Here is a 12,017-nt window from a genome sequence, read left to right as displayed (position 1 = left end):
AATACCAAATTCCCCCTCTAAGCTTTGCAGCACCAGTGGCGGGCGGCGGCACCATTCCCCTCACAGCCCCGTTTGAAAGCCGGCTAATAGTGTGTGAGGCTTCGACCCCGGGGTGTTTGAGACGGAGGCGCTCAGGGATGGAATTGCCTCGCTGTTTTCATCCCCTTTACATTGGTCTCCTGGGAGGGTGGGGCTCAGGGTAAGGAAGCGAGGCTATCGATTGGTAGATAAAAATGACAATCCGTCCCAGGGAAGGACAAAGAGCCTATCAGCGAGGCGTGACAGGTCGTAATGTCCTAATACAAGCAGGGAAATGAGAAAACTTCCCTCCCAGAAAAACCCACCGACGGGATTTGGTGGCTCGCCAAGACGCAAGGCCGCGGCCTGGATAGCCAACAGTCACTCTGATCCGCCGTCCGTCCGTGGTTCCAGTTTACTGCTCCGCATACCAGCACTGAGCAACTCTGCACCCCATATTGGATCCATACGTCAACATTTATTCTAGTCGATTCGAAATGTTGTCTTCGGTCAATCTATCCCGCGGTTGGACATTAGCACCTTTTTCCCCCCGCCAAGCAAACTACAAACCACCGTGTAGTTGGACATTTCATGATCCGAAATTGTAATGGGATAAGCCTTCGGGAGATGGATAGCATTAATGCACAGGCGTGAAGAAAAAGTGCCAAAGGCGAGCCACAGGTGATGCGTTGACCTGTCGGCCATATAGGTCTATCCAGGGGGGGAATAGGAAGGATCTGGGATCTCTGTGGCCACTGAAAGCTCCCGTACGCCCGCGGCAGAGTCAACCATCTAAGGGAACTCAACCAGCTGGTCGAAGATGCTCTTCCGCAACTCCTTTAGTGTCCCTCTCATGGACATTATCCGGGACGAACCAAGGAATCGAACTAGCAACCCATGTGGACGACCTCCTCGACCCTTCTAAGCTCCCCACAAAAACTGGATTTGGGCTCCTTACCCATCTTGTTGCATTTCTGTGTAACCTTTGACCCATGCTTTTACCCCCGGACTGGTTAGCTCTGGAAACAAACAGTGTGCAGTTTGCCTTGGAGAAATGTAGGTTACAGGGTTACATGGGGGGCTAGACATCTAGACAGACCCTATGGTTAAGCAGATGCATTAGTTTGTCTAACCCATTATAACCCTAGAGTAACACGTTTCAAAATTCAGATAAAGGCGAACTCCCTCGAGGAACAATGTATTAGAAAACTATGAATGCAATTACCCCGACGTAATATGAGAAGTAAAGTCATTCTAGATTACCAAACAGTCCCACCAGTAAAACTCTTAATAGAGTGGGGATGGCTTTTCATTGCTGTGGGAGAGCCTCCTCTTTAGACCACAAAGAAGACAAGTGACAACTGCGACGGCAGGTGTGTGTGACCGTAGACTCCACGTTCCCTCCGCCCGTGAGCTGTGGGAGCCATTTAACGCCACATAACCATTTTACTTTCTCTTTCATTAGAACAGATGTGCTCGTCAAAAGGGGGAAAATGCTAAAAAGCTATTTGCCATGAGTGCGAGATGCCACATGAGACAACAGCTATAGCCGCAGACCTCCTGTCATCTTGAGGGGGGGGGGGGGGGGGGGGGGGGAGATAATATCAATATAGCCCCTGGTGGTCCGAAGCAGCAGCAGTTACAGGAGCACCTCTTGGATATCTGCTATTATATTTGTTATTATATTATTCATTATATCGCTGGATATACATGATATGAAGATGTGTAATAAAAAGGGGGGTACATCATACTACCCTGATCAGAATGATCGCCACATTTTTATCAAGTTTTAACAACTTCTCCTGGGATAACAGATGACCTTCATATATTGGTTTTCCACCAATGAAATAAACAGACGGGCAACTGAACACAAAACATCTACAGAATTAACTTTTAGGTAGTCGTAACTGGAGGCAAATCCCCAGGCTTAGAGGCCTGACGGGGGTCTCTGGGCTCAAATAAGCCCCCTCTGTTTATAGACAGTCATAAAGAACCTTAATGACACTGGAGAAATGATCTGCAGAATGTGTGTGTGTGTGTGAGTGCGTGCGTGTCTGCGTGCGCATGCGTGAGTGCGAGCGTGTGTGTGTGTGTCTGCATGCGTGTGTGTGTGTGTGTGTGTGTGTGTCTGCATGAATGTGTATGTGTGTTTGTGATGGGGATAATGAATTATGAGAATACTGAAAAGGAATTGGGGGAGAAAGGGCGGGAGGAGGAGGAGGGAGACAGCTTGAGAGAAAAATAGGAGGGAGCAGCAGGCCTACATGGAACCAAAAAAGGATGTTTTGAAGGAGGAGAACATGCTTATTGGCACAGTCTCCACCTGAACTGTTTGAGTGTATCCGAGCGTGCGTGTGTGTCGGCGTGTGTGTGTACGTGTACGTGTGTGTGTACGTGTACGTGTGTGTGTACGTGTACGTGTGCGTGTGTGTGTGTGTGTATATGTGTGACGTGTGTGTGTGTGTGTGTGTGCGTGTGTTCGCGTGTGCGTGTGTTGGTGTGTGTGCATGTGTGTTTGTACTGATCACATAGCCAGAGGGTTTGGAGTTGATGACAGATAGTAAAATTAAGACACAGTTCAGCATCTGTACCCTGTCCTTCATTAGGGAAGGGCATGCAATGTGAACAGGGAACACTTTTAATGCGCGCACGGCGCACGCACACACACACACACACACACAAACACACAGTGAACGCAGACTCAATCTGTTCTTCATTAGAGAACAGTTGGGGGCAAATGACATCTCAACTGGGCACGCAAATCTTTCCACTCACACAAGCATGCACGGGCACGCACTGTGCACACACTGGATCCGACCTTGGTTAAACAAGTAAAGTGTGGTGGTTAACTGGTGCTTTAACTGCTGGACCTGATCGTTGCCAGGTGAGTGCTTGTCACTCTGTCTGCTGCTGAGGTTTCCAGACAGACATAAAGCACTGCAGGACTCAAATTATGTTTAAGTACGGGCATACTCTCACCATCAGTGGGACATTATATAGTTATATATAGTTTATGATTCGATAGTTGGCCAATAAATCCTCTCTCTGGGGTCAAGTCACTCATAGGAACCTGAAATAGCGCGTGTGGACTGCTAGTCATGCGTACTTGCAGGTGAACGGTAGAAACAATGGTTTGTGCGAGAGGCCATGCTTCCCTATTCATTAGCCAATCAATTCATCACTGCTCATTTAATTATGAAGCCGGGAGGATTGCAGTGTGTGCGTGTGTGTGTGTGTGTGTGTGTGTGTGTGTGTGTGTGTGTGTGTGTGTGTGTGTGTGTGTGTGTGTGTGTGTGTGTGTGTGTGTGTGTGTGTGTGTGTGTGTGTGTGTGTGCGCGCGTTTGGGTGTGTGTGCGTGTGTGTACCTTTAACGGCCTCGTCTACCACTTCCACCACGCGATCAATTTGTTGAACCTGAAACACACACGATCACAAAAGAGTGTAATTGAACAGAGGGCAAACAAATAATATCTACGCCAACAAACAAAGAGAGCCAAATATTAGATGCACACAATCACTATAACAGTTGGGGGACTTCTCTATATTCAAATGTTTTTATAGATTACCAATATCCCCCCCGCGGTCTCCACGGCTATCATGCTCCACATTCATTATCGACTAACTCTAGACAATAAATGATCAACTGGCCAGGGTAAGAGAACAGACACAGAGAGAGAGGGAGTGAGACAGGGGGTAAGACAGAGAGAAAGAGACCCATTACATAAGGTTACACCCAGATTAAAACACAAGGCCATGGATTCTTAATACCTGCCATCCCAATATACTCGTACACTAGTGGGTGGGGATATTAGCAATGCCTTGTTTCATATTAGTATATACATCGTAATGTATCTAGGTTTGAGGATAAGAGGTTTAAATCTTCCAAATGCAGGGAATTGTCATTGTTTAAATTGTGCACATTAGTATAAAGGTCCATTGCGCAAAGCAATGAACACACACACACACACAAACAAGTAAGCAGTTACAGGCACAGTATGTGACAAAATGAGAAAATGTATTCTCTAATGTTTCTGCAATCAGGGCTTATTTTCAACAAGGCTGGGCAATTAAATGCAGATACAAACACACACACGCACAAAAACACAAACACACGTCGGAACACAAATCATTTGAAGATTTGAAATGTTAATTGGTTAACTAATGAAAGGGAAAATGGTTTTGAGGCCAAGAAGCAGTTTGATAATATGTGACCCAATCGGTTTTGGAGCTAAGAACAAAAGTTGATCGGAGTCTGAATTTCTTTATTTTGCAAACTACATTCCCACATACAAGGAAGGGCACTGGGTGAGGTTGGTGCATAAGAGGTAACGCAACACGTAAGAAACTGAATATTAACAAAAAAGCCAGTAGGTGTTCACAGCACTAAAACCAAACCCAAAGTTTTGTATCTCTTCATCACAACGGTCCACTTCTGGAACCCGAGACCAGTTGCAGATGAAAAGTGAGATAAGCTGGGAGTTAAAGACTCGGGGACCGGTCACATGACAGGATAGTGTCGCAATAGACCCGGGCGCCTCAAAAACACCAGGGCAGAGCGCATGGTGTGAAACGCTCAAGGCAAGAGTACGCAATTGTCCCGTTTCAACGATAAAATAGTCTTGACAAGAGCCTCAACTTTTATCCCCACACTAGCAAAATATTTTTCGTTTACTTCTCTTATGGTGTCAAGCAGCGTTGCTCTGTGCCAATGGCGAAAGTTTACCATTGCGTTAAACCTTTATGCATGTTCAGAAAAAAGCCAGAAAAAACACAAAGTGCATCTAAAAGGAGATCCGCACATGCATCTGTGCCAAAGGAAAACAATGTTGTGCTGGGCCTTGGGTTTGCACTAACACTGTCCTGTGTGATCTCCCACTTAAACATCATATAGAATTCTAATAAAGCTTATTGATAAGCTGTGGGTTTGATGCTAGAGTACCTCTAAGACTGTTAAACGTTCATAGTTTATAATGTAGTTAATAATAATAATAATAATAAGTATAATGTGGATTTAGTTCATACAACAATAACATTGGGAGTTTTATGTTTAGTGTTATGTGACCATGGATTGCAACCTGGGGATGAAGCAATGTTTCCCATTATATGCATTAGAACAGACGCCAAATATCGTTTCCCTATTCCAGTCAAACTGAATCACTGAAATGCCAATTAGAAGAGGAAAAAAACATCTACACTAGACTAGTGTAGATGTTTTTTTCCTCTTACACAACTTCTAAACTACAACAAGACCGGCACAAATTAAGAGCAAATGTTTTACAAGCTAGTCCTGGGGGCTTGAGGAGAACATTGTTGCCTTCCCTTGAACACAGGATTATTAAAACACATAACTACTGTTGAAGAGGAAAGGCCATTACAATTACACTCATAACAGGTTTTACTGCCGAGACATTCAAGGGGTCGAGGTCAGGCCACAGAGCTGGCCCCAAGTAATGAATTTAAACAAGTTATTTTTTTAAAGGAAACGCATCCGTGTGTTGCTTTGATTGCAACCTGTTTTTTACAATGTATTTTGGCCTGTGTGCGCGTATGCATGGTGTGTGTGTATGTACGAGATACATGTTGCATGCTGGGCGATGGAAATCAACGCAGATGTTTGCCAGGCATTCAATTCTACACACCTAGCTAGACGGACCCTTGCCAAGTAGACACGAACCACGTAGTAGTTTCCATTTTTTAAAGTCGGAATTATTTACATTTTCCTATTGCATTTTCACTCCCAAACACACCCCTCATTCTAGCCGTTAGTGCAATCACCCCAGGCAAATTCACCACAGGTTATTTGCATATCATTTGCATATACCACCAACTGTCACCGTCATTCCGGGGTTGATTGTAACTTTCAAGGATACATGGGGAAATGCACGTTTACTGGTGTGCGTGTGTGCGCGCGTGTGTGTGTGTGTGTGTGTGTGTGTGTGTGTGTGTGTGTGTGTGTGTGTGTGTGTGTGTGTGTGTGTGCATCAACGCCTAATCCAATCTCCTCATGACAATGGGTAGGGACCTGCTGCAGTAAACTCACCAGCTGTTTCCAACCTCGCCCTGAAGGCTATTACGTATGCGCGCCTGTTTATCTGACTGTAATTATATTATACATACATGCCGCTTGATCTGAATGTAATTATGTAACACGGCTGGCACATTTATTTAAATGTAATTACATTATATATGGTAAAGGATATTTAATGTTACACGAACAAAACACAGAGGCAGTAATCAAGAGTTGTATTGGTCCGGGCGCCGGCTGTGCGTGTATCCGGGCGGATGCTGCAGGATGCGATGGCGGGAACGCATTCCGCGTCATTTGACATTAACCTCAAAGTGGCCAGATAAAGCACGGGCAGCGGCGCTCCGCTGGTGGAATTCCAAAACTAATGTGGGCATATTTGATGTGTGTTTGCATGTCTGCCCGCACCTCTCCATCTATCTATCCCCCGCTCTCTCTCTCTCTTTTTTTCCCACCCTTCTCTTTCTCTCCCTCCCCCTCTTTCCCCCCCTCTCTCTCCTTCTCTTTTCCCACTCTCTCCTTCTCTTTTCCCTCTCTCCCCATCTCTCTCTCCCCCTCCCTCCCTCCCCCTCTTTCTCTCTTTCTCTCTCTCTCTCTCTCTCCCCCCCTCTCCCAACCTTCTCTCTGTCCCTCTCTTCCCCCCATCTCTCTTTCCCTCTCTCTCCTTCTCTTTTCCCTCTCTCCCCATCTCTCTTTCCCTCTCTCTCCTTCTCTTTTCTCTCTCTCCCCATCTCTCTTTCCCTCTCTCTCCTTCTCTTTTCCCTCTCTCCATCTCTCTTTCCCTCTCTCTCTCTCTCTCTCTCTCTCCCCCTCCCTCCCTCCCTCCCTCTCCCAACCTTCTCTCTCTCTCCCCCTCTCTTTCCCCCCCCTCTCTCTCTCTAGTTGCGCCCATGCTCGGAGGCTTGGATCTTCTCCATACGGACGTCTCGTCTCGGAGAATGTGTGTGTATTTCAATCACAAACGTGTTTGCATTGGGAGCCCCGCTGGACTAGTGGAGGGAATATTAGATGAGCTGCCGGTGTTTGCTTTGGACGGATTGTTTCATGCAATTTCTCACAAGATGTTGATACTGCAAACAGCTCTGGTCCAATCGTTGGATATGGGACGAAATGTTCTCGGAGTAAATGAGAGTAAATATATATATTTTCTAACATGTATATATATATATATATATATATATATATATATATATATATATATATATATATAACACTTAATGAGAGGATCTATGCTTTAACACACACACAAACACACACACTCACACAGTGTTCACAATGAATCCCCAAATAAAGTAATCCAACAGCAAACTCCAACTGATGGGTGCCCATGCATTTGCAGTATCAGGAACAGACTGTGTATTGGTGGCGACTTCCCCGCCATGCATTCAAATCACAAGTAAGTGATGCGTTTTCATGCAGGTGTGGTTCCACCAGAGAGGGTATGGCGGAGCTACTGCGACGGACCCACTCTTCCACTCACTCGTGAAAGGTTCTGGGTACGACATAAACTCAGTTTTTCCACCTCAGGTGCTGCCAGAGAAAACGAAACGGAGATCTTCGAGATGGGTGCTTTACGGGTGAACTGTTAATATGCATGTGTTGCACACAAGGCCTGAACGCACCTCATCCCAAAAAGCAGCAGCAATTGCTTTCCAAGTAGTTCCTATTTCTTTACTATAATTGCTCAAACCGCCGACAGATTACAGCAACAGCTGGACATCTTGATTCTAGGGCCCGGTATCCCCCGGCTTTCCCAGGCACATCAGAGCCAGAGGCACTCTGTGTGAGGCGATCCCATGCCGCTATAAAAGGGGCCTGATAATCCCCGGGATTGTACGACGGCATCGACGGAACGCCAGTTTGCTCCCGGCGTTCCCCACCTCGCCGGATCGTTTGCGTTCAGAGGAGGAGCGGCACGCCCTGTGTGGTTCCTCCTGGAAGGGTCGTACGCGGAAAACACCCGAATGGCGGGTTTAAAAATGAGGACGAGTGACAGCAAAGGTCGACGCACGGAATGTGGGGGGGGGGGGGGGGGGAAGAGAGAGAGAGAGAGAGAGAGAGAGAGAGAGAGAGAGAGAGAGAGAGAGAGAGAGAGAGAGAGAGAGAGAGAGAGAGAGAGAGAGAGAGAGAGAGAGAGAGAGAGAGAGAGCGCGCTTGTGAAGTCTTTTCATTTCTGTTCTGGCTCCTCATCGATTCTTCCCCCCCGCACATCACCTCCTCCGTAAGCCTCTCATTATTCACCCCGCTTACTTCCCCACCCCAGCCTCTGTCTGGCTGTAAAGCTCCATTCTGCTCTCTCCTGGAGGTCTATTGATCCAGCCTGCGCCGGGACGGCCTCCAAGAGAACAGTCACAGCAGGCCCACGGAACCCAGCCCAGCCTGCATTCACCTGGGTGTGTGTGTGTACACAAATTCTCAAAAGATACACAAATGGATTGAAAGCAGACACACGAGAGAGAATCTCGCCCCTTGCAATTCTCTTTTTGAGCCCTACACCTGGACAAAAACAACACACACAAAAGAGAACGAGACAAAGGTAGTTGTGGGAGGGGAGAGAGAGAGATAAACAGAGAGAGAGAGATCCACGCACCCCGATGATGCTGAGTCCTTTGAGGTAGTCCATGCGAGGCTGGGCCTGAGGAACGCAGCCTGCCAGCACCACCTTCTTCTGCTGATCCTGGGCTTTCCTACAAACACACACACACACACACGACAAACGGACAGGGCATTAGCTCAAACGTTCAGCATTTTTAGCAGCGGACTAAAGAACAACCTTGCAGAACACGGGTCATCCCCACGCTCTATCAGCGGGGCGTAACATACGATATATATTTATACACGTCGGGCACGGACGGGGCCCCGCCGACCGGCCACTCATGTAGCCCAAGTTGTACGACAGCGCGGGGAGCTGCGTTCCCGCTGAGCCGTGGCTGGCGGTTCCCGACTCACACGCTGAGGAAGTGTTTCCTATTCCCTCGACCGCAGAGTAGACGGAACGCTGTTACCTCGAGTGCAGGCCGTGACTAATGGAGGTACCGTGTATGGCTACAGTGTGGCCAGGCTGTTTTGCACCGTTGTTGTCTTCGTCGTCACTGTCATGGCTGTGTACTTTGCCGAAAAGCTATCAGCACAAGCCAAAAGGTAGGGGCTGACAACTGAAGATGCAGTATCCATAAGCTAAATGAGCAGACACTGCTTATGAGAAACACTGGTGTTGCTCTTTGGCATATTTGGAAATGAATTGGATGAATCTTTATAATTCTGTGTGGAGATATCAATCAATCTATATATCTAGAGCTAGATCGTTATGTACTATATCTAGATGTGTGTGGAGGGGGCGAGAGAGAGAGAGAGAGAGAGAGAGAGAGAGAGAGAGAGAGAGAGAGAGAGAGAGAGAGAGAGAGAGAGAGAGAGAGAGAGAGAGAGAGAGAGAGAGAGAGAGAGAGAGGTGGATAGGTAGATGGGTGGATAGATATAGAAATATAGCAAGCTAGATAGAGATATATTTATATCTAGATATATTTATGTAGATATACAGGTATTCAATGCATATATGTGCGTGCAGGCATGTGTGCTAGTCATCTCTGGTTAGCGGTGGTGCGCTCAGAGATGCTCTGTGCGTCTGACAAAAGGCACCCTTGGAAAAGCTGCCCAGACTCAGGTATGAATCTTTAATAAGGAAAACCTCCTGACAGCTGGAGGCAGGGAGGGAAGGAGGGAGGAGAGAGGAGATAGAGGGGGATAGAGATGGAAAGAGTGGCGATATGGAATGGTTGATGGCGTGCCAGCCAGGAGAGGAGGGGCGGCGGTGCAGTCTGGGTGGAGAGGGGCTGTCATTTGTGTTTAAAGCCAAGAGAAAAGACAAAAAATAAATAAATAAAATAAAAACAAAAAAATAAAAACACAGTGTTTATGTTTTCAGAGATATGAAAATGAAAGAGATTTGAAGGTGAGGGAGGGGAGAAAGGAGGGGTGGGATGAAGTACTATGAAAGTATAAGACGGAGATAAAAAAAAAAAAAGGAAGTAAAAAATACAAAGCATTGCAGAAAGCTGTTTGTTCTCTCAGGTGACACGGAACTGTCAGGGAGTGTGCCTGTGTGTGAGATGAGGGGAGTGGGTAGTACACATCAGGGGGGTGAGGCGATGAACAGTCTAATTTTACTTTTCCGTTTCATTCTGTGTTATAATGAGTTGAGATTTTTCAACAGCAGACAGCCGAGTGTGAAGTTGGATTAATCAATCAGCTCTCTCACCTCTCCCCTGTGTTTTCTGTCATCTCTCTCCCGTTCTCTCGCTCCCTCTCTCCACACAAAGTGGATATTATAAGGAATTGTTCAGCCTCTGAATGCATTTTATCAGGATTTATTGTTAATTTGCCAGAAATCAGCAAACATTGTAATAATAACGGGCCAAGGAGCAAGGGTTACTTGGCAGAATATAATATGAACAAGGAAAACGCTTTCTTTAACTTCTTATTTTTTGGACATTTATAGTAGGTTGGTGAGGAACTGCAATTGTTTGGCCAAGACGAACATCTAATTATGTATGCCTCTGTTCTCCGTTGGGAAAATAAACCTAATTAGATTAACGCGCTATCCAAATTAACAGCCACCCAATTAGACCTGCCTCTCTGTTGTTTTGTAAATGGACCCCCACTTTTAGGGCATCCGGAGTGGGCAATGAGAGACTGCTATTGTTTATCTCGTCTTTAAGTGGCACAGCATCGCCATGAAAGGAAGAAAAGGAGTGAGCGCTACGATTGTTGTCCAAGTTAATCTTAAGAATGTCTCTGAATTGATCATCTAAAAACATGAGATGGGAGGGAAACACTTTGTGCCCATAGCTTGTCAAAAGCTCGAGACGCAACGCTGGAATGCTGCACATCACTCTGTTACAATAACAGAAGAGAATGAGGCGAGAACCTCTCCTTCAAATCAAGAGACAACACGGGAAAGAGATAGACGGCAACAACCAACACTTGTTCTCTGGCATGGTCTCGGAAGATAGGTCCACACACAAACACACACACACACACACACACACACACACACACACACACACACACACACACACACACACACACACACACACACACACACACACACACGTTGTCTGCATACTTTAGTGTCTGCTGCCAAAATGCGCCAAACGCTCCATTAACGTGTTCCTAACATCACACACATACACACGGACACACACAATCTTGCACACACAAACACACACACACACACACACACACACACACACAGGCACAGCTGACACAGCAAGTCAGGCCCCAGCGCCCGAGTCGTCAACTTGGTGCCGCAGGGGTGGAAGGACCAATCACGTCACAGGCGGCTCCTGGATGGGATGGGACAGGGAGGGCTGGGACCGTGTGATGCAGTCACCGAGGAGATTGTTTGGAGCCAGGGCGAGTGCTGGCTGCCAGCGCCCCAGAGCAGATGTCCCCAGAGATCAGTGCAGGGAGGTGTGCAGCGGCATGTCGCTGGGTCCCCCTGTGCGAACCTTAGCCAACGTGAGCGTGCAATGCAATTGTGCATGCGTCCTTTCTTTTTTGGCTTCCCCCCCCCCCCCCCCCCCCCCTTCCTCCCTCCCCCCACCCTCCTCCTCCTCGTCCTCCTCCACTGCCCGTCTGTCAGAGATATCAAGTCTGTCATAGTTGGAATGCATTGCTCCCCATATTACCCTGGCACGCACACACACACACACACACACACACACACACATGTATCCACACCTGTTGGTGCTTTTCGAGACAGCCCAAGCAGCTAACCTATGTGGGGATGCAAAGCCGCGCTGCCGTTCCGCTGGGCTGTCCATACGACTTTTAACAGCTGAGTGGACAGCGTAGAATCGGTCAGGTTAGACAGGACTCGGCTGCCCGCTGAATCAATGGGATGGACCATGACAAGACTCCCTCTGTGCATGCGTTTCTGTCGTCGCTACAGGGGAACGGCTGCAGTGCGTGACCT

General features: G+C 47.2%; 1 protein-coding gene across 1 annotated transcript in view; it reads right to left on the bottom strand.

Annotated features, from left to right (window-relative positions):
- The window catches only part of cdkal1 (CDK5 regulatory subunit associated protein 1-like 1), a 230,509-nt gene that overhangs the window by 157,524 nt on the left and 60,968 nt on the right, over positions 1 to 12,017 (bottom strand). The window contains exons 5-6 of the mRNA XM_030369576.1: positions 8,634 to 8,730; positions 3,384 to 3,432 (exon numbers count right to left, since the gene is read on the bottom strand). Of these exons, the coding sequence (XP_030225436.1) occupies positions 3,384 to 3,432; positions 8,634 to 8,730 (146 nt within the window). The remainder of the gene's footprint in view (positions 1 to 3,383; positions 3,433 to 8,633; positions 8,731 to 12,017) is intronic.

Source organism: Gadus morhua, chromosome 11, assembly GCF_902167405.1.
Source record: "Gadus morhua chromosome 11, gadMor3.0, whole genome shotgun sequence".
Taxonomy (NCBI): domain Eukaryota; kingdom Metazoa; phylum Chordata; class Actinopteri; order Gadiformes; family Gadidae; genus Gadus; species Gadus morhua.
Note: the sequence above shows the minus strand (reverse complement) of the source record. Positions and strands in the feature narration are given on the sequence as shown.